This window comes from Dreissena polymorpha, chromosome 5, assembly GCF_020536995.1.
Source record: "Dreissena polymorpha isolate Duluth1 chromosome 5, UMN_Dpol_1.0, whole genome shotgun sequence".
NCBI lineage: Eukaryota > Metazoa > Mollusca > Bivalvia > Myida > Dreissenidae > Dreissena > Dreissena polymorpha.
In genome coordinates, this window is record NC_068359.1 from 102274364 (window position 1) to 102297475 (window position 23112).

The 23112-nt window shown below is 36.8% G+C and overlaps 1 protein-coding gene across 1 annotated transcript in view; it reads right to left on the reverse strand.

The window, feature by feature from the left end:
• Positions 1-23112, reverse strand: part of LOC127831518 (uncharacterized) — a 164474-nt gene that overhangs the window by 29667 nt on the left and 111695 nt on the right. Inside the window, exons 45-54 of the mRNA XM_052356502.1 lie at positions 17358-17456; positions 16552-16643; positions 15695-15848; positions 13938-14055; positions 12171-12375; positions 8915-9146; positions 3438-3539; positions 2737-2925; positions 1179-1250; positions 92-202 (exon numbers count right to left, since the gene is read on the reverse strand). Of these exons, the coding sequence (XP_052212462.1) occupies positions 92-202; positions 1179-1250; positions 2737-2925; positions 3438-3539; positions 8915-9146; positions 12171-12375; positions 13938-14055; positions 15695-15848; positions 16552-16643; positions 17358-17456 (1374 nt within the window). The remainder of the gene's footprint in view (positions 1-91; positions 203-1178; positions 1251-2736; positions 2926-3437; positions 3540-8914; positions 9147-12170; positions 12376-13937; positions 14056-15694; positions 15849-16551; positions 16644-17357; positions 17457-23112) is intronic.

Here is a 23112-nt window from a genome sequence, read left to right on the forward strand (position 1 = left end):
ACTCACTGGCTGTTCTGGTTTTATGCTGTTTGCACATTGCCATTTTTACTTTGCTTCTAAGTGGAAAGGGTAAAACAGGAACCATGTGTACCTCAGTTTGCTTCCACTTGCTCCCTGTGCCAACAACTACAGTCACGACAGGCAGACCCATGTTCAAGATGCCAAATCTCAGCTCCATCATGCAGTTATCTGACTCTGCATACTGAAATTGACATGCAAAATGATTGGATGAAATTGACATTCAAAATGATTGGATGAAATTGACATTCAAAATGATTGGATGAAATTGACATTCAAAATGATTGGATGAAATTGACATGCAAAATGACTAAAGGAAATTGACATTCAAAATGATTGGATGAAATTGACATTCAAAATGATTGGATGAAATTGACCTGCAAAATGATTGGATGAAATTGACATTCAAAATGATTGGATGAAATTGACATTCAAAATGATTGGATGAAATAAATATTCAAAATGATTGGATGAAATTGATATTCAAAAGGATTGGATGAAATAAGATCTTATATTCAAAATGATTGGATGAAATTAATTTTCAAAATGATTAGATGAAATAAACACTCAAAATGATCCGGTCAAATTAACATTCACAATTATTGGATGAAATTAATATTGAAAATGATTGGATGAACATGGGGTCCAAAGCACAGTTACTGGACTCTGCTTATCAACACACTCAAAATGAATGGAAAAAATGAACCCCAAAATGAATAAATAAATCCCAAAATGAAACAATGATCCCCAAACTTGAGCTCCATAACAAAATAAACCTTGACAATGATTGGAGGAAATTAACCCCATTCTACGAGGACACATGCTTTAAAAAATCATGGCGGGGACTGCATAAGAATTGCATGTGAATATTATATTGGCATAAGTAATCCTTTTTTTATATATCAAACCTTGATACCTTGTAAAAGTTACAGAGTGGAAACTTAAATTATACATTTTTACCTTAAATTGTAACCTTGACCTTTCACTCAGAGACATGAGATTTGTTAGCAATCAGTAAGGGGGAATAATTACCTAAAATTATGTAAACATCTTCACAGGGATGTTAAAGTTACAGAGAGGACAAAAAGTACAGAAATACTGAACCACCCACTGACAGACAATGGCCTTCCTCAGAGGATAAAACTAAACTACATACTTACCTCATCTGAAACAAATGCCACAAAAACTTTACTGTTCCTTATACCAACAGCCATATCAGCAAAAATTCCTTTCTGTAAACAAAGAAACAAAGAAAAATATAAAAAGGATTAATACATATGAGCTGTGCTCTGTGAAAAGGGGGTTTAATGCATGTACGTAAAGTGTCGTCCCAGATTAGCTTGTGCAAAGGCTAAACAGGGACGACACTTTCCACTTTTTAAGAAAGTCCCTACTTAGTAAAAATCCAGTTCAGACGTCACACCTGCTCATTGCTAATGTTTTCAAACTTGGTAGCAGACTTTTCATAATCTAACACTCTAAATATTTAATGTTTAATGATTCAGGTAAGAATTGTGAAGTGTTTTGGTTCAAAATCTATGTTCATCTCTGATAAGGTACATAAAGTTATGCAGAGGACCAAGCTGGTTTAAAAAATATGCAAGGGCCATGCAAGGCAAGCAAACTTCTTGTCTGCTAGTCTTGATGTTTCCATTACATAATGAGCTCAGTATTCTGGCAAGTTGTACAATCAGATTAGTGATTTTTTAAATAATACATTTAGCCATGTAGGTAAAAATCTCAACAATTAAGGTGCAATAGGTTGATTTTTTTTTTATAAATTTTATTTCACCTCAATTCATTACATTACTAATTGTTAATTTACATGTCAATTTGTTAGTATATAATAGAGTTCTTTTAACATTTCATCTTGCTTGATAAAAAAACAACAGGTATTGCTAAAATAGAGGTAATTAAAATCTATCCATAACATTATATAGATACAAACATGCACACACACAAACACACAAGGAAACATACAAAAATGCCATGTTATGATAGTTGAGTTTGGACAGAAAAATATATCATTTAAACAGACAGAAATGGTATTAAACATTTAAAGCAAAACAATACAAATTACACCTAGATTATTATTGATCTACAAATAGCTTTACAACTGCCCTGCAGTTTAGTAGTTCCTTTCCTTGATATTTTGTTTTAGCTTGAGTTTCCCATGCTAAGCAAAGGTTATTGTTCAGCCCTCTTATTGAAATTGTTTCTCTTACATTCAAATACATGTATATACTTTTTAATTTCTAGGATAAGGATATTAATATCAGTCATGTTATTGCTTGTACTCCCAAATAGCATTGTTTGATAGGAAATAGGTTGAAATATTGTTTACATGATGATACACGTACTGTCATAATAAATAAAATGTAACATGAAAAACAAGAGATGTGTTTTTCAGAAACACAATGCCCCCTAATGCGCCGCTTTTTTTTTTTACCTTTGACCTTGAAGGATGACCTTGACATTTCACCACTCAAAATGTGCAGCTCCATGAGATACACATGCATGCCAAATATCAAGTTGCTATGTTCAATATTTCAAAAGTTATTGCAAAACTTTACTGTAAGGTTAAAGTTTTGGGACAGAATGACGGAATGACAGACAGACAGGCCAAAAACAATATGCCCCCGATCATTCAATTCGGGGGCATAAAAAACCTAACTGCAGCTAGGATAGCTACAAAACACTCTAAAATTTATGTCATACCTTTTCCTTGCCAATGTACTCTGTATCAATCCAGCAATTAAATTTCCCCTCATGTTCAAGCCGGAAGCATAGGTCACGTGGGTCACCATACCCAAGGGCACTCTCGTTGTATTTCTCTTGGTTCTTTGTTGCCAGGTAGGAATTCCTCTGGCAGTAACTGATGAAAACTTCTGGCATTGTGACCTCTTTCTGTGAATGGAACAAGTTTTATTTTATTCTTTCCTGTGGTCTATAGGAATACATAAGTGATTTGCAAACGTTAATTCACTTTATCACATTTTCAGGCTAGTATTAAAGAAATAATACCTTATTTGATATATTTTAGTGTATTCAACAACTTTGAAATACACCTAACAGACACTGTAATAGTGAAGTCATTTCTTTATCAACATGATTTCATTTCATGTTTTTTATAAATTTCAGCCATTTCCTTGTGTGAACTTTCTTGTTCAAAACAAACAATGCTAAAATTAAGGACTAAATAAAAAAGCCAATAGGTTTTGAATACAGATAGGTTTATAATTTGCTTGCCATGTAAAGTGCAACATATTTCTAAGGTTTCAAGTTTTCTTAGCCTAAGCAATAACACTTAAAAGAAAATTCCATCATTATCACAATTTATTGTACAATGACCTGTAAAAAATTGGTTCCAGTTTTATTCAATGTTACTACGTCCTTGTAATTTATTCATGTATATTAACCTCTTTAATTCCTTGTAGAATTTCAGTCAGCCATTCTTTTAATTCATCCCTGCGACCATTTGCACATTCGTAGCGTGATCGTGTCTTTGCCATCAATTTGCGCTGGAAACAAAAACAACGCATACATTAACATAACATTTGAAGTAACAAGACTATTGTCAAGCAATATAAGTCCCCTACTGGCTCCACCATTTTCAGAAATTCCAACATTTTCAGATTAAATATAAAAAATTGTTGCCATAGCAACCATAAATTTTGACGTAGGAACAAAATGAAACTAGAGCTTTGTCACAATTGTGACGAATACCCCCACATGCTGCATTGACACATAATATTTTGCATGTTGTCTTCACAAAAACCAGCGGATACTATGCTCAATTTTTAAAACGCACTTAGTGACCCCTTGACCAAGTTTTTGACCCAGAAAGGCCCATGTTCTAACTTGGCCTTAAGATCATCTCCAAAAAACTTCTGACCAAGGTTGGTGAAGATCGGATGTAAACTACTTGAATTAAAGAGCTGACACCATGCTAATGTTAAAAAAAGCACTAAGTGACCCCGTAACCTAGTTTTAGGCCCGGAATGGCCCATTTTCAAACTTGTCCTAGAGATCATTTAGATAAAACTTGTGACCAAGTTTGGTGAGGATTGGATGAAAACTCCTTCAATTAGAGAGCAGACAACATTGTGATGTTTAAAACGCACTAAGTGACCCCGTGACCTTGTTTTCGACCCGGCATGACCCATATTCAAACTTGCCCTAGACATTATCAAAATACAACTTCTGACCAATTTTGGCGAAGATTGGATAAAAACTACTTGAATTAGAGAGCGGACAACATCATCGGGTGAGGTTTGAAACACACTAAGTGACCCCGTGACCTAGTTTTCGACCTGGCTTGGCCCATGTTCGAACTTGACCTACGCATTATCTAGTTACAACTTCTGACCAAGAGTGGTGAAGATCGGATTTAAACTACTAGAAATAGAGAGCGGACACCATGCTCAATGTTTAAAACGTACTAAGTGACTCTGTGACCTAGTTTTTGATCTGGCATGGCCCATGTTCGAACTTGGCCTTCAGATCATCTAGATAAAACTTCTGACCAAGTTTGGTGAAGATCAGATGAAAACTACTTGAATAAGAGAGGACACCATGCTGAATGTTAAAAAACGCACTAAGTGACCCCTTGACCTAGTTTTTGACCCGGCAAAGCCCATGTTCGAACTTGGCCTTAAGATCATCTAGATACAACTTCTGACCAAGTTCGGTGAAGATCGGATGAAAACTACTTGAATAATAGAGGGGACAACATGCTGAATGTTTAAAACGCACTAAGTGACCCCGTGACCTAGTTTTTGACCCGGTAAGGCCCATGTTCAAACTTGGCCTAGACATCATGTAGATACAACTTCTGACTAAGTTTCGTGAAGATCGGATGAAAACTACTTGAATTAGAGAGCGGACAACATGCTGAATGTTTAAAATGCACTAAGTGAGCCCGTGACTAGGGCTGCAACGGGTATCCGAAATATCCGATGATATCGGATCCAACTTTAGATTCGCGGGTACGGATCCACCCCTGGAAATTTCGGTTCCGAATATTTATTTTCATAGCTGTTTGTAACCTAGCGCTGTTTTCTCGAGTATTGTTTTTAATACAGACTGGTTCTGTTTGAAAAATAAAAGATACGTATAATAGTCGATATTTATTGACGTGTTACAGTCAAATAGCAGATCATTCGAGATCCTTCGGCTTTTATTGTATAAGAGTGTCATTGGACATTACGTAATGAGCGCATAAAAAAACCAATTCGAAATCATGGAGGATTTACACATTACAAATGCAATTCCTAATGGCAATAAGTAAGTTTTCAATCCTTATTGTCTTTCTGAGTTGTATTAAAAACAACGGTAGTGGATCCAGTGTGGCTGGAATGTAATTCAGGTAAATTTTGCTTAATTTCGCGACCTGTCAAATTGTGTTCCTGCATAATGTATTGTCTTGAAAGCATATTTCGTCATATACTAAATTTAAATGCAATCTTGTAATGCAAGGATGCCCAGTGAGAGAATCTTCTCCACAGCAGGAGACCTGTCAGTGCTCATAGGGCTTGCCTGGACCCGGAAAATGTTGATTTGTTAATTTTTGTGAAAACAAACATCAAACTGTATGAACAGTGATAAGTGTATGTTAACGAGCAAACTATAAAATGAATAAGTGTTGAGGTTTCGTTTTATTTTGACATTGCTACAATGTTAAACGAGACATGTGTTATGTTGTTTGGTAATAAATGTTTAATGTTTTTTTAGTCAAATTATACTTCTAAAACATTGATTTCTTTACTTTAGACAGAAAATTCTAATTTTCTCTTATCTGAGGGATCCGGATCCGAAAAACTGTAAGATACCATATTTGGATTCGGATTTGGATCCGAACAATTTTTTTGGATTCGTTGCAGCCCTACCCTAGTTTTTGACCCGGCAAGGCCCATGTTTGAACTTGGCCTAGACATCATCTAGATACAACTTCTGCAGGGCTCAACATTAACCTAAAAACCAACTTGCCCTGCCATGCAAGTACTTAGACAATCTACTTGCCCTGAACGTAAAGTCACTTGCCCAAACATGAAATATCACATTAACTGTTAACCTCATATTTTTTAATAAAGATCAAATTGATACACCACAAAACCTTTTTTATGTTTGCACATTTTACAAAATGATTACAGCAATTATAGTCTAATTAAAGTCTAAATGTATGCTCTTTGTTCTTTTTTGCACTTGCCTAAGCGGACAACTAGATTATAAAATAACTTGCCCGACCCAACTTTTACTTGCCAGGGGCAATAGGACAACTGTTAATGTTGAGCCCTGTTCTGACCAAGTTTGTTGAAGATCGGATGAAAACTACTTGAATAAGAGAGCGGACAACATGCTGAATGTTTAAAACGCACTAAGTGACCCCGTGACCTAGTTTTTGACCTGGCAAGGCCCATGTTCGAACTTGGCCTAGACATCATGTAGATACAACTTCTGACCAAGTTTGGTGAAGATCGGATGAAAACTACTTGAATTAGAGAGCGGACACTTAATACAGACCGACCGACCGACAGACAGACAAGTTCACTCCTATATACCCCACTAAACTTCGTTTGTGGGGGTAAAATGACGTGCATAATGTCCATATTGCCATCTATCCATGTTCCAAGTGAAAAATATTAAAAACTTTTATAGTTATCGCAGGATCCAGAAAACCACCATTTTCAGCAGTATTTCTAGTCTATTTGTTGCCATAGCAACCAGAATTTTAGACGTAGGAACAAAATGAAATGACATGCATTATGTCCATATTGCCATCTATCCATGTACCAAGTTTCATGAAAAAATATTAAGAACTTTGAATGTAATCGCAGGATCCAGAAAAGTGTGACGGACGGACAGACTGACGGACGGACTGACAGACGGAGCGCAAACCATAAGTCCCCTCCGGAGGAACTAATAAATTATTGTTGTTCTGTATAAAAATATTAATGTGAACGAATTAAAATGAAGGATGTCGGTATTCTGATAATACATTGTAACGTAATACATGGATTAAAATGGGTAAACACCTGCAACGAATATTTCAAATGTGAAACATTGTTGTATAACACACTTCAAATGTAAGACAGTTTTTAATAATAAAATTGAACCCCATTGTCGGAATCAAAAGATCATACATAACAGCGGTCAGAGTACTAGAGCTAATAAAGAAAATCAAATAAAGTAAAAAACCAACAAACAAAGTTGACCCATTTGATGATATTGTAGGCCATTTCCATGATCAACATGTTTGTTGTAGCAACCAGATCTATAGGCAACCATTTAGCACAAAAAGTGAATCAAATTGTGTATGGGGCAGATTCAGATTCATTTTAATTGTGAATCGTGGGGCAGGCCCGTAAGAGTCTGGCCGCCCACCGTTATTTTTATTATTGGACTTAGATAATTTACTATCTCTAAAGTTATTGCATGCATTTTGTTAATTAGAATATTTTGTGGACTTGTAAATAAGCAGAATACAATCTCAATTAACACTTCATCGGACTTGTGCATGCATTGTCATCCCTTTGAACTATGTTAAAACACATTTAAGATGCCTGTTAGTAATATGCCAAGTTTCTTGTTATGACTGCCATTCATTTGTGTAAATATTTAACAAAAGAGTAAGACCTTAGCCTATGAGCTCAGGACACAAAAATAAGGAACACGTTGTTACTATTTAAGGCAAAGTATTTTAAAATGTTCCAATTAATAATGAAGTAACAGTCTGCATAATGAAGTAACAGTCTGCATAATGAAGGAACAATCTGCATAATGAAGTAACAGTATGCATACTTAAGTAACAGTCTTCATAATGAAGGAACAGTCTGCATAAGTAGTAACAGTCTGTATAATGAAGTAACAGTCTGCATAATGAAGTAACAGTCTGCATAATGAAGTAACAGTCTGCATAATAAAGTAACATTCTGCATAATAAAGTTACAGTCTGCATAATGAAGTAACAGTCTGCATACTTAAGTAACAGTCTACATACTTAAGTAACAAAGTAACAGTCTGCTTAATGAAGTAACAGTCTGCATAATATAGTAACAGTCTGCATAATGAAGTTAGATTCTTCATAATGAAGTAACAGTCTGCATAATGAAATAACAGTCAGCATAATAAAGTAACAGTCTGCATAATGAAGTAACAGTCTGCATAATAAAGTAACACTCTGCATACTTAAGTAACAGTCTGCATAATGAAGTAACAGTCTGCATAATGAAGTTACAGTCTGCATTATGAAGTAACAGTCTGCATAATGAAGTAACAGTTGGCATAATTAGTTAGAGTCTGAATAATGAAGTAACAGTCTGCATAATGAAGTAAGAGTTTGAATAACGAAGTTACAGTCTGCATAATGAAGTAAGTGTTTGCATAATGAAGTAACAGTCTGCATAATGAAGTAACAGTCTTCATAATGAAGTAAAAGTCTGCATAATGTTTGAGTCTACATAATGAAGTAACAGTCTGCATAATGAAATTACAGTCTGCATAATGAAGTAACATTATGCATAATAAATTAACAGTCTGCATAATGAAGTAAAAGTCCGCATAATGAAGTAACAGTCTGCATAATGAAGTAACAGTCCTCATAATGAAGTTACAGTCTGCATAATGAAGTAACAGTCCGCATAATGAAGTTACAGTCTGCATAATGAAGTAACAGTCTGCATAATGAAGTAACAGTCCGCATAATAAAGTAACAGTCTGCATAATGAAGTAACAGTCCACATAATGAAGTAACAGTCAACATAATGAAGTAACAGTCCGCATAATGAAGTTACAGTCTGCATAATGAAGTAACAGTCTGCATAACAAAGTAACAGTCTGCATAATGAAGTAACAGTCTGCACATGCTGTATGAGACCCGTTATATTTGAGTATTTACCTCCTGTTGCCCAATCTTCATGCCCAAGTCTTTCTTTTCCCATTCCATGCTCTTTCCAAGCACTACAACGATGGTCGCCTTTTTCATTGTCTCACGAGCATGAAGGAAAATGTCCGCACATTGTCTGTCGCGTTCAAAGTGATCTGAGACCAGTGCTATCAGGATCTTGCAGTTCTTGATTGCGGTCGACAGGTCAATGAAGGATACAGTGTCGATGTTCTCTGGGAACCAACTGAAATTGAATTGAACTGCACCCTGGAAAAACTTGGATTTATGCATGTGTGAAATGTGTTGTCCGGAATTAGACTGTGCTTACTTGTCCTAGATTAGCCAGTGCAGTCAGCACAGGCTAATGACATAAGTCTTTTAAAAGTGGTAGCAGGAAACAATTCTTTTATATAAGGTAACCTACGGGAACCTAAGGGAAGAAACTAATTCATGCATCTCTTTTGATTATTTATGCATGTATTACCCCAGATAAAATGGATAATCTCCAAGCGCTAGGGACAAGGGTACACAAAAACACATGAATTTAACCTGCTATTGATGAAAATACATTGATTGGATTGTTCCCAAAATACCAAGGAAAAAGGTGAATGAGGTGTATAAGCCTCAAAATTTAGAAACAAGAGGGCCATGATGGCCCTGAATCGCTCACCTGACGAACCAAATACAATCCCAACCCAGATTTCATCAAGATAAACATTCTGATCAAATTTTATAAAGATTGGATGAAAACTGTGACCTCTATTTTCTGACTGACTAATGGGGTTGTTTACCCTTGGGACTTAAGTTAATAAATCATTGCCCGAACACACTGCTTAACATAAAACTCTGCATAAAAAGGTCGAAAACGGCCATAAAATGGACAGCCCGATTTTACTGGGCTGTACCATTGATATAAATAGAAAACTTTGCAGTGTTGGTGCGGTGCCTTAATAAAAATCTATTGGCTTAAAAATATCTATACTTATTCAAGAAGCGTTAAAAACGCAGTACTCAATAAAATTAATAAGCAATGTCTTGCCTAAAGCTGTAAGAAAGCGGTGTTTTTATTGGTTGACAGTATTTAAAAGCATGGCTCTGATTGGTTATCTCTGTCATGTCCGCGCAAAAGCAAGCAGGTCAATCCGTTTTGGGTTGAAAACTTCGCACAAAGAACGACCTTGAAATGGCGTCTGCTCTTGCACGGACGTGACAGAGATAACCAATCATAATGATTGTGTCTGCTCTTTTGCACTTTTGAAATGTAAACAAAGCATATGAAACAAGAAGGAATATTACTACTTGAATCAGTTTGAATTTAATATGATTGGTATATGTTATTTAAACTATTATGCTGAAGTTATATTAATATTATTGTTACTATTGTTATTATTATTATTTTTATATGTGTGTTGTTTGTGTTGAAAAGAGAGAGAAGGAGGAGAATAGCCCAATTTTTATAAGTATTGATGGTAAAAACACATACTTTTATATGCGGTATCATCATTACTAGACCCATTGTTCAGTATTTACTGCAATGGGTTGTTTTCAACAAGGTTTTTCTATTATTTGACCTAGTGACCTAGTTTTTGACCCCAGATGACCCAAATACAATCCCAACCCAGATTTCACTAAGATAAACATCCTGACCAAAGTTCATAAAGGTTGGATGAAAACTGTGACCTCTATTGACTATACAAGGTTTTTCTAATATTTGACCTAGTCAAGTGACCTAGCTTTTGACCTAGTGACCTAGTTTTTTACCTAGTGACCTAGTTTTTGACCCCAGATGACCCAAATACAATCCCAACCCAGATTTTGTCAAGATAAACATTCTGACTAAATTTCATAAAGATTGAAAGAAAACTGTGACCTCTATTGTCTACACAAGGATTTTCTATTATTTGACCTATTTTTTGACCTAGTGACCTAGTTTTTGACCCCAGATGACCCAAATAAATCCCAACCCAGATTTTATCAAGATAAACATTCTGACCAAATTTCATAGAGATCGGATGAAAACTGTGACCTCTACTGTCTACACGAGGTTTTTCTATTATTTGACATAGTTTTTGACCTAGTGACCTAGGTTTCGACCCCAGATGACCCAAATACAATCCCAACCCAGATTTCATCAAGATAAACATTCTGACCAACTTTCATAAAGATTGGATGAAAACTGTAACCTCTACTGTCTACACAAGATTTTTCTATTATTTGGCCTAGTTTTTGACCTAGTGACCTAGTTTTTGACCCCAGATGACCCAAATACAATCCCAACCCAGATTTCATCAAGATAAACATTCTGACCAAATTTCATAGAGATCGGATGAAAACTGTGACCTCTACTTTCTACACAAGGTTTTTCTATAATTGACATAGTTTTTGACCTAGTGACCTAGGTTTCGACCCCAGATGACCCAAATACAATCCCAACCCAGATTTCATCAAGATAAACATTCTGACCAACTTTCATAAAGATTGGATGAAAACTGTGACCTCTACTGTCTACACATGTTTTTTCTATTATTTGACCTAGTTTTTGACCTAGTGACCTAGTTTTTGACCCCAGATGACCCAAATACAACCCCAACCCAGATTTCATCAAGATAAACATTCTGACCAAATTTCATAAAGATTGGATAAAAACTTCGACCTCTATTGTCAACACAAGGTTTTTCTATTATTTGACCTATTATGTGACCTAGTTTTTGACCTAGTGACCTAGTTTTTGACCCCAGATGACCCAAATACAATCCCAACCCAGATTTTATCAAGATAAACATTTTGACAGAATTTCATTAAGATTGGATGAAAACTGTGACCTCTACTGTCTACACAAACAAATTGTTGACGGACGCCCGCACACACGCACGCACATACGGACGCCGGACATCACACGGTCACATAAGCTCACCATGTCACTTCGTGACAGGTGAGCTAAAAAAACACCTTTTACCTCATTCTAGAGTCATTGCTTATTAAAGTTTACACAACCCTAACCAGTTACACTAAAGACGAAACACTTCTTCCCCAAATTAACAGGGACATGGGGAAAAAACCTTTATTTATATCCGATTTTGTAAGTTTTCCTCCTTCCATTTTTATTTTTAATTTAAATATAGGCCACCAGAAAAAGCATTTCTATATCGACACAATTAGGTACATGAAAAAAGTTTTCACAACTCATATCAATATTTTCAATTAAATGTATACAACACTCATACACAGTATGCCCAAACATTCAATAAATCTCATACACCACTCATACCAAGTATGACCCCACTCTACAATATCGTCTCGTATCTGCAGTGGCGACAGAGCATCATCGTCCCCAGCCTGAGGCAGGTCCAGACGACTGTACAGGATGGCTACATCCACACCAAGGTCACTGTTCAGCTCCTCAAGGGCCACGATACTTTGCTGCAGATGAAAATCAAATTCTGCCATCTCCCGACTGTCCGCAGGCATTTTCTCTGTAAAAGCGGGAAAGCGGGATAAAAGGTATGAGTGTTTTCATCTTGCAACTGTCTGTGAGCAGGTTCCTTGTATAATGTTTATTTAACATGGAGTATCAGGTTTTAACATATGTGTCCCCAAGTATATGCTTGTTAGGGATGGGAGGTGGGGTAGGTTATAACAGTACATTAATAAATGAACAGAAAGCATAAAAGAAGTTAATCTTTAAAAGCAAACATGATGACTCTGACCTTGAACCAATGAGTTTGATATTGTTTGCAACACACAATGGGTTCATAGGAAATTATAATCCCAAGAAATATTGAAATTCACCAAAAATTCACAACCTTTGACCTTGAATTGTGAAGTTGATTACTTAAAGAGGCGCATTGGGAAACAGTATCCGGTATCAAGTCCAATAAATGTATTTTTTGTCCCTTGAAAATCAAATCCCAAACAAAACAACAAGACGGCCTGAAAGGCCCAAAGTCGCTCACCTGAGATAACAAGATATTATTGGGAAAAATCTTCTGACCAAGTTTCACGAAGATCGGAAAATAAAAGTGGCCTCTAGAGTTTTAACAAGATTTTACTATAGCCTTAAACAAGGTTTTACTATAGCCATATAAGGAAAAATGCCCCGCCACCTGGCAGCCATGTTTTTCAACCAACCGGCATCATTTTTGAACTTGTCCAAGATATAATCGGAATAAATCTTCTGACCAAGTTTCATGAAGATCGGACAGTAAATGTGGCCTCTAGAGTTTTAACAAGATTTTACTATCTAAGACACATTAGGAAAAATACCCCAACCCTTGGAAGCCATTTTTTTCAAGCAAACATAATTTTTTTTCGAACTCATCCAAGATATCATTGAGACCAATCTTCTGTTTTTCAACCAACTGGCATCATTTTTTTTAACTAGTCCAAGATATTATTGGGATGAATCTTCTGACCGAGTGTCATGAAGATCGGACTATAAATGTGGCCTCTAGAGTGTTAACACAAGATTTTACAATAGCCTTATATAGCCATATAAGGAAAAATGCCCTGCCCCTTGGCGGCCATGTTTTTCAAGCAAACGTAACCATTTTCGAACTCATCCAAGATATCATTAAGACAAATCTTCTGACCATATTTCATCAAGATTGGACAATAAATGTGGCCTCTAGTGTTAACAAGGTTTTATGTAAGCCATTAAAGGAAAAATGTCACGCCTCCCGGCGGCCATGTTTTTCAACCAACCGGCATCATTTTCAAACTCGTTTGACTATAAATGTGGCCTCTAGAGTGTTAACAAGATTTTACTATAGCCATATATAGCCATATAAGGAAAAATGCCCCGCCCCTTGGCAGCCATGTTTTTCAAGCAAACATAACCATTTTCAAACTCATCCAAGAAATTATCATTGAAACCAATCTTCTGACCAAATTTCATGAAGATTGGACAATAAATGTGGCCTCTAGAGAGTTTACAAGGCAAATGTTGATGCCGCACAACGGACGACGGACAAAAAGCGATCACAAAAGCTCACCATGAGCACGTTGTGCTCAGGTGAGCTAAAAACAATCCATTTACCCTGTAACTGTGCCATGGAGATCCAGTGGAAGTATTTGTAGCATTGAATGAATGGAGCCTTCAAGTCCTTTGCCCGCTGAATCAGTTTGGCACAAAGCATGTCTGGATCTGTAGTCCCCTGAAGAAGAAATGGCGGTTGCTTAAGAGCAAAAAGCTTGATTTAATAATGTTTAATTACCAAAAGGCTATCATAAGTGTTAAAAATTATAGGAATATATCAACAAGTGCATGCAAATGAAAACAAATTGGTTGCAGGTTGCTTAGTTGTGGTAGCAACGGATTATTAATCATTGTCCAAAGACAATGCGTTGAGGTTTGATACATTGAATTATAACCGTGACAATGTTATAATGACAAAATATAGTTTATTAGCAGGAAATATCATGAGCATGCAAAGATAATTTTGAATTCTATGCGTAAAATAATTGGACAAATAATTTTTAGCATTATTGAAATGAAAACAAACTGTTTGCTTCACTGCGCAGTCAGAATGTGCATAGTTCATTTGGACCTCATAAATGGTTCTTTTGGACTTATGCATGGTGCATTTGGACTATTTTAATATGAATAATTCATTTGGACTTATGATGCATGACTCATTTAAACAAATGCATAGTGCATTTGGACTTAATGCATGGTTCAATAATTGGATTTTGTGCATTAATCATTTGAATGTTGTGCATGGTTCATAATGAACTTAAATTGTGCACAGTTTATGAAATAGTTAAACAATTATAATTTGGGTATTTATAAAATTCCTACACACACCTACATACATCCATTCAGGTATTCCTTCAACAAATAAAGTCTAAAACATACAAAGGTTCTTACAAGGCATCTTTAATGACTTAATGTTAAAATGTTGCCTCTGCTTAACATTTAAATATTGCTTATTAAAACATTTAAATATTTGATGTGCTTTTAAGTCCAACCATATACTTAAACTCATCACTTTTTGAAAGTCCATGAATTGCCAAATTAATTCAAATAAAATATAAAATACTTAATGTCCTTGTGTTTTTTTCCCTATAACTGATATTTTACTACAATAATTATTATTGCTCAAGTAGAATAACATTGATACAAAATACATGCCATTAGGAAAAAAAACAACAACAGAAAATAGTGATGTCAATTCACTATGCTGATCTTTTTCTATAAATCTTTCAAAACATTTTGAATGCACACAAGATACGAAAAGTAATGTTTTTTAAAACTAGAAATACTACCCCCACTGTGAGAGCGTTCTTAAGATTGTCCCCAGGGATAGTGTTTCAATAAGCCTACATGGACACCAAGTACTAGTTCAGGCCAGGAAACAAATAGAAAGTGTTTCAATAAGCCTAAAGGGACACCAAGTACTAGTTCAGGCCAGGAAACAAATAGAAAGTGTTTCAATAAGCCTACAGGGACACATAGTACTAGTTCAGGCCAGGAAACAAATAGAAAGTGTTTCAATAAGCCTACATGGACACCAAGTACTAGTTCAGGCCAGGAAACAAATAGAAAGTGTTTCAATAAGCCTACAGGGACACATAGTACTAGTTCGGGCCAGGAAACAAATAGAAAGTGTTTCAATAAGCCTACAGGGACACCAAGTACTAGTTCAGGCCAGGAAACAAATAGATAGTGTTTTAATAAGCCTACAGGGACACCAAGTACTAGTTCAGGCCAGGAAACAAATAGATAGTGTTTCAATAAGCCTTAGGCTTCTGATGCCAATTCAGGCAAAAATAAATAGGTTTTACTTTAATTACCTCTTTTTCCACACAGTCAGGACAGGGTAGGTAAAGGTCGTATGAAACTCCATTAAACGACTCCTCTATAATGCTCTCAAAGACCTCGTGGATCAGGAACAGGATGTTCTCTGGACGTGGCCCGCGTACGAACACGACCAGCTCTCGATTGTCACTGGAATTGAAAGTGAGCCTTGCACTGTGAAAACAGGGTTGAATTCATGTACATAAAGTGTTGTCCCAGATTAGCCTGCGTAGCCTGAATTTTTAGTATAAAAATCTGGGGTGACACTTTATGCACATGCACTTAACCGTGTTTTTTAAGAACAAGGTTCAATTGGAAAACCGTTTAAATCCTATGGTTATTGCTTTCAAACAGCAAATATTGTTTTAACTAGAGTTTTGTCAAAAACTTCACTACAGTTCCTGCACTTCTTTGTAAGCTTTGTTCAATCGAAAATAGCTCAAGAATGTTTGCACCAATAGGAATGAAAAGTGTCCCCAATTTCATTGTGAAATAATATTTTAAGTATATATGAAATTGCTGAGAAAAACTTTATGCAAACTGACCAAATGACAAAGTGGTTCCAATAAGCAATTACAGAATTTCATTTCCAAGATCACCAATAAGTTTTACATACAAAGGTGAGAACACAAAAATCTTGAGAAAAACTGAGCAAAAGGAGAATAAAACCAATGATGATTGTTCCATTGCAAACTTCTGTAGCAATTATCCAATATAGCAAACACTGAAACTCCAGCAACTCTACAAGAAGAGTAATTCTTGTTCTTATGCACTACTTTTATAACACAACACCGACTATTCGCATCAAATGATTAAAAATGGGATCATCGCCCAGGAATGGCCTATAACTTACGTCTGTTTGATCAAGGCTGAGTGCTTGTTCTTTGTTAACAGTGAGCCTTTCTTCCAGACTTTCTCACCATCTGAGAGTTGGAATAAACGCACCTGATATGAATGGAAAATCATATGTATGCATACAAAGAAAACTCTTTGAGAACATAGACAGTTCTTACACAAAATTATAGTTTGTATACAGGTAAGAACAAGACATGTGTCCATTGGACACAAATGCCACTACATTGCACCTTTGTTCTCAACTTTGACCTTTCACCTTTAAGTGTGACCTTGACCTTTGAGATAGGAAGACGGTTCTTAGATGTGATTCCTTTTATTATGATGGCATCATTTGGCTGTAGTTTTTTTAGAACAAATCAATATATCGCGTAAGGGAGAGAGATTTGGGGACAGAAATCTGGAAAGCTGACCAGACAAAATATCTCACCTTCCTTGAAGGGGCCATAAAATATACAGGGCTCTTTCTGTATGAGAACATAAACAACCTTAAATGAAGCATGAGAACATTTTGTCACTGAAATTTAGACACTGTTTAAGTATTACAAACATACATTTTGATAGAGCATTAATGAAAGTAAATTTTTCAGCAATCAACAAATATATATGTTTTTTGAAAATATTATCAAATAAAATCTGTTGATACAGCCCTGTTATATAGAAAGTTTAATAAGCAGTATAATAGGTATAAAGTATAATAAGTTTTTATGACAGCAGCAACATTAAACAGTACATGGTAATGATTCTTTTTCATAAAATTAAACAGATATAAAATGAAAATAATGAGCAACAACTATTTTAATCTACCTGAGCACGATTAAAAAGACCAGAAGGGAGGTAGGTGAATCGGTAGACCATCTTTGTTTCACGCACACCTTCTTTCTTGCCAAAGTTTTCCCAAGAAACCTGAAAGATATGAAATTTAGTGACTACATAACAAGATGAAACATAACCCTGACATAAAATAATCAGTTTTCCACATGTTCCAATTACTTTACATGTATTAACTGTGAAATCCCAAACTAGGCCTGCATGCGAAAACCTTTGAACACATTTTCAGCAAAACATTTGATTTCATGCTGAACACTCATTTTACATTGTCAAATTGTTATAGAATGACCCTGTCTGCTTAAAGCCACCAAAGGTTTTGTGGTCTCATTAACAGACAGTGTTTCTCCAGACCAGACTGTGGGGATGCGCAGGGTGGTGACAGTGTTGCTCCAGACCAGACTGGGGGGATGTGCAGGGTGGTGACAGTGTTGCTTCAGACCAGACTGTGGGGATGTGCAAGGTGGTGACAGTGTTGCTTCAGACCAGACTGTGGGGATGCGCAGGGTGATGACAGTGTTGCTCCAGACCAGACTGTGGGGATGCACAGGGTGGTGACAGTGTTGCTTCAGACCAGACTGTGGGGATGCGCAGGGTGGTGACAGTGTTGCTTCAGACCAGACTGTGGGGATGCACAGGGTGGTGACAGTGTTGCTCCAGACCAGACTGTGGGGATGCACAGGGTGGTGACAGTGTTGCTTCTGACCAGACTGTGGGGATGCGCAGGCTGGTGACAGTGTTGCTTCAGACAAGACTGTGGGGATGCACAGGGTGGTGACAGTGTTGCTTCAGACCAGACTGTGGGGATGCACAGGGTGGTGAAAGTGTTGCTTCAGACCAGACTGTGGGGATGCGCAGGGTGGTGACAGTGTTGCTTCAGACCAGACTGTGGGGATGCACAGGGTGGTGACAGTGTTGCTCCAGACCAGACTGTGGGGATGCGCAGGGTGGTGACAGTGTTGCTCCAGACCAGACTGTGGGGATGCACAGGGTGGTGACAGTGTTGCTCCAGACCAGACTGTGGGGATGTGCAGGGTGGTGACAGTGTTGCTCCAGACCAGACTGTGGGGATGCGCAGGGTGGTGACAGTGTTGCTCCAGACCAGACTGTGGGGATGCACAGGATGGTGACAGTGTTGCTTCAGACAAGACTGTGGGGATGCGCAGGGTGGTGACAGTGTTGCTCCAGACCAGACTGTGGGGATGCGCAGGGTGGTGACAGTGTTGCTCCAGACCAGACTGTAGGGATGCGCAGGGTGGTGACAGTGTTGCTCCAGACCAGACTGTGGGGATGTGCAGGGTGGTGACAGTGTTGCTTCAGACCAGACAGTGGGGATGCACAGGGTGGTGACAGTGTTGCTCCAGACCAGACTGTGGGGATGCACAGGGTGGTGACAGTGTTGCTTCAGACCATACTGTGGGGATGCGCAGGGTGGTGACAGTGTTGCTCCAGACCAGACTTTGGGGATGCCCAGGGTGGTGACAGTGTTGCTCCAGACCAGACTGTGGGGATGCGCAGGGTGGTGACCGTGTTGCTCCAGACCAGACTGTGGGGATGCGCAGGGTGGTGATAGTGTTGCTCCAGACCAAACTGTGGGGATGCGCAGGGTGGTGACAGTGTTGCTCCAGACTAGACTGTGGGGATGCGCAGGCTGGTGACAGTGTTGCTCCAGACCAGACTGTGGGGATGCGCAGGCTGGTGACAGTGTTGCTTCAGACCAGACTGTGGGGATGCACAGGGTGGTGACAGTGTTGCTCCAGACCAGACTGTGGGGATGCGCAGGGTGGTGACAGTGTTGCTCCAGACCAGACTTTGGGGATGCGCAGGGTGGTGACAGTGTTGCTCCAGACCAAACTGTGGGGATGCGCAGGGTGGTGACAGTGTTGCTCCAGACTAGACTGTGGGGATGCGCAGGCTGGTGACAGTGTTGCTCCAGACCAGACTGTGGGGATGCGCAGGCTGGTGACAGTGTTGCTTCAGACCAGACTGTGGGGATGGGCAGGGTGGTGACAGTGTTGCTCCAGACCAAACTGTGGGGATGCGCAGGGTGGTGACAGTGTTGCTCCAGACCAGACTGTGGGGATGCGCAGGCTGATCTGGAGCTATGCTAGATGCATCTCGTAAAAGTAGCATGTTCTTTTGACATGGCTCATTAATAAGCAGCAGTATTTGGTTGTTAGTAAGTATTGTGTTTCAATGACAAAGTACTTTTTAATAGTTTAAAGATTGTTCATTAGTAGATCTCTGAAATTTATGCCCAAATAAATCTAATAAATGCACTTGTTGCCTTGTTGTGCATCAAAACTTAACCCGATGTGTTCATTGTGTCTCATTACTCTTTGTTGTTGTTGTTGTTTATAAGTAAGTAAGTAAGGTGTCTCATTACTCTTTGTTGTTGTTGTTGTTTATAAGTAAGCAGGTAAGGTGTCTCATTACTTTTTGTTGTTGTTGTTAAGTAAGTAAGTAAGGTGTCTCATTACTCTTCTAAACACTTTTGGTGTTCAATTCTATACTCTCTAAAAAAATGGAGCGTCATTTATTTGAAGACAAAATTCTCTGTATGGGCACTTTCCATGACTTTGTTTTTAAATATTTCTGTTTGCATGTGGTAGGGAAACATTGTTGTATACTACAAATTCAGTGGTTTGCTTTTAGGTTGGAGACTAAATGAGACTATGACAGATGGCGGGAAACCATCATCAACAGGAGATAAGATGGCCTTAAAACAGTGACCGTTGATTCGCGTCGAGTTCTTTCTTACATTCTGGATGACCTATCTTTTTCATTGTTTAAATCAATTCGGCTTGGAATGCTCTTTAAGAAAAGGTATGGTTATGAGGGTGTCTACGCGCAAAAGTTTGACTTTATTTTTCGTTGAAGTTGTTGGTTTTACATTGAATTTGTTAAAGGAAATCTTTTAGTATATTGTGACCTCATTACTCTTTGTTGTTGTTGCTGTTGTTGTTTATAAGTAAGTTAGTAAGGTGTCTCATTACTCTTTGTTGTTGTTGTTGTTTATAAGTAAGTAAGTAAGTAAGGTGTCTCATTACTCTTTGTTGTTGTTGTTGTTTATAAGTAAGAAAGTAAGGTGTCTCATTACTTTTTGTTGTTGTTGTTAAGTAAGTAAGTAAGGTGTCTCATTACTCTTTGTTGTTGATGATGTTTATAAGTAAGTAAGTAAGGTGTGTTTATAAGTAAGTAAGTAAGGATTCACATTACTATTTGTTGTTGTTGCTGTTGTTAAGGTGTCTCATTACTCTTTGTTGTTGTTGTTGTTTATAAGAAACTAAGTAAGCATGTATACAACTACATCTTTGGAGGTTTGTACTATTATTTGGAAGTTTTACTATAGTTTTATACAGGCTTGGCAAGAATTGCAAGATATTTGGCTCCACACAGATTATAACTACTTAGGCAAGTCTCACCATTTTTATGCTAAGCCTCACCTGATTAATTATATAATAGGGCAGTTAAATGTTATTCCCTTTATATAAACAAGACTATTGCCAAGCAATATAAGTCCCCTTCCAGTGAAACTCCACCATTTTCAGCAATATTTCTAGTCTATTTGTTGCCCTAGCAACCAGAATTCTTGACGTAGCTACAAAATAAAATGATGTGCATAATCTCCATATTGCCATATATCCATGTTTCAAGTTTCATGAAAAATTAGGAAGAAGTTTTAAAGTAATCGCAGGGTCCACTATTTTTATCGATATTTCTAGTCTATTTATTAATATTTCTAGTCTATTTGTTGCCATAGCAACCAGAATTCTTGACGGAGAAACACAATGAAATGACGTGCATAATCTCCATATTGCCATCCATCCATGTTTCAAGTTTCATGAACAAATATGAAGATCTTTCAAAGTTAGCGCAGGATCCAGAAAAGTGTGACAGACAGACAGAGCGCAAACCATAAGTCCCCTCCGGTTTCACCAGTAGGGGACAATTATATGTAATGGGATATTTTCCGTAATGTCTTATATTCTGTCAATACCAGAATATGTAAGTTCACAAACTTGCATAGGAAAAGTGATATGAACTATGCAAAGATATATAAACTGTATAGACAAGAATACAAATGTGCATGCATTTAAATGAAGTACACTGCATAACACAATTTCAAGTGGTGGATAATCAACAAACAACAGAAAAAAAGACAACTTTTAATTTAATTATCTCAAAATGTAAAAATTCAATCTTTATTTTCAAAATCAGAATATATACGCCAAATATCTTTTAAAATATATTTCTTGTTGTAAAATACATCAACTTGTTTCACAGACATCCACCTTTATAATTTGGTTCGTTAATAAAAAAATGGGCAAGTAGTCTCATACATGCCAGAATATTTTAGGTCCAAAGCGGGACATTCCATAAAAAAATGTCGGGACATTTGACCAAAAAGCAGGACACCTAAAACGATCTATCATTCCACCTTTACTGTAGTCAGTATAGTACTAACAAAAACTCTTGATACTTTTATTCAAGACATAAAACATCATATGAAGCATGAACTCTAAAACATAACAATAACAGTTTTATTAAATAAGACAATAGCAAACAACGAAGATAATATTCATCTTTTTAGAGTACAAAATCTGGAACATTACGACAACAATACTCATTATATTAATTTCAATGGCAAACATTAACGCAGGGGAGGTTATCCAGTACACTGAAAGTACAAGTTACAGTAAACTATCTACCGAACAGTTACATCAGCTTGACACGGAATTATTCCGCTATTTTGGAACTAAACATTGAATGTAAATGACTCATTAATGACGTAGAGTTAATTTTATAAAACAATTGTTTTGTAAACCTTTTCAAACAAAGACAAAAACAAACACATTTTCAACATTTATTTCATTATAATACAACTATCGATAGCAAAAAGCGACCACTATCTTGAAGACCACCATGGTGTGAATGCCTGATAAAATCAATAAATAGCTGATAAATCGCTGATAAGGTGTCATAAACAACACTGGTACACACGAGAAGTAGAATCGGATTGTTAATTGGGAGCAATACAGGGATTAGCGGTGGTAAGTGTTAGCGAAACAGAGCTTGAATAGCAAATTTTATTGGGAACCTATAGACCTTACATCGTTTTTTATGAATGTTGGGACAAATCGTCTCATATCGGGACGCCGGGACAAAGGGCCCAAAAGCGGGACTGTCCCGCCGAGATTGGGACGTCTGGCATGTATGTGTAGTCTACATACATTTAGTATCAATATGTATATATATTATATATATATATATATATATATATATATATATACATGGATTTAGGACAAGGTTTGGTTAGTTAAATACCTAAACAGGAAATCAGTCATTAATAAGAAAAAGACAGTATGAAAGTAGATAAGCAAAGTATTTGGCTAAATAACATGTACATAATTCTTTGTAATTTATCAAAAATATGAATAAAAAAATATTTTTAAAAAGTGAAAAATACATGATAATGAAAACAGGACTTATATAATTGTATAAATCCAACTTTATGGTTGAATGGTATTTCAGTAGTAATTAAAAAGGCTTGCATATCATTGCCATATGGTGATAACTGTAAAGCTATATGATACAAAATAATGCCTCCATGTATGTTACACCACTTATTTATAGTTCAGTATAGTTTTAGTTGTATCACCATTTTGACAACATATACAAAAACAAAACTATAGTGATTTCTAAGGATATGTTTCATTAGCAAATATATAAA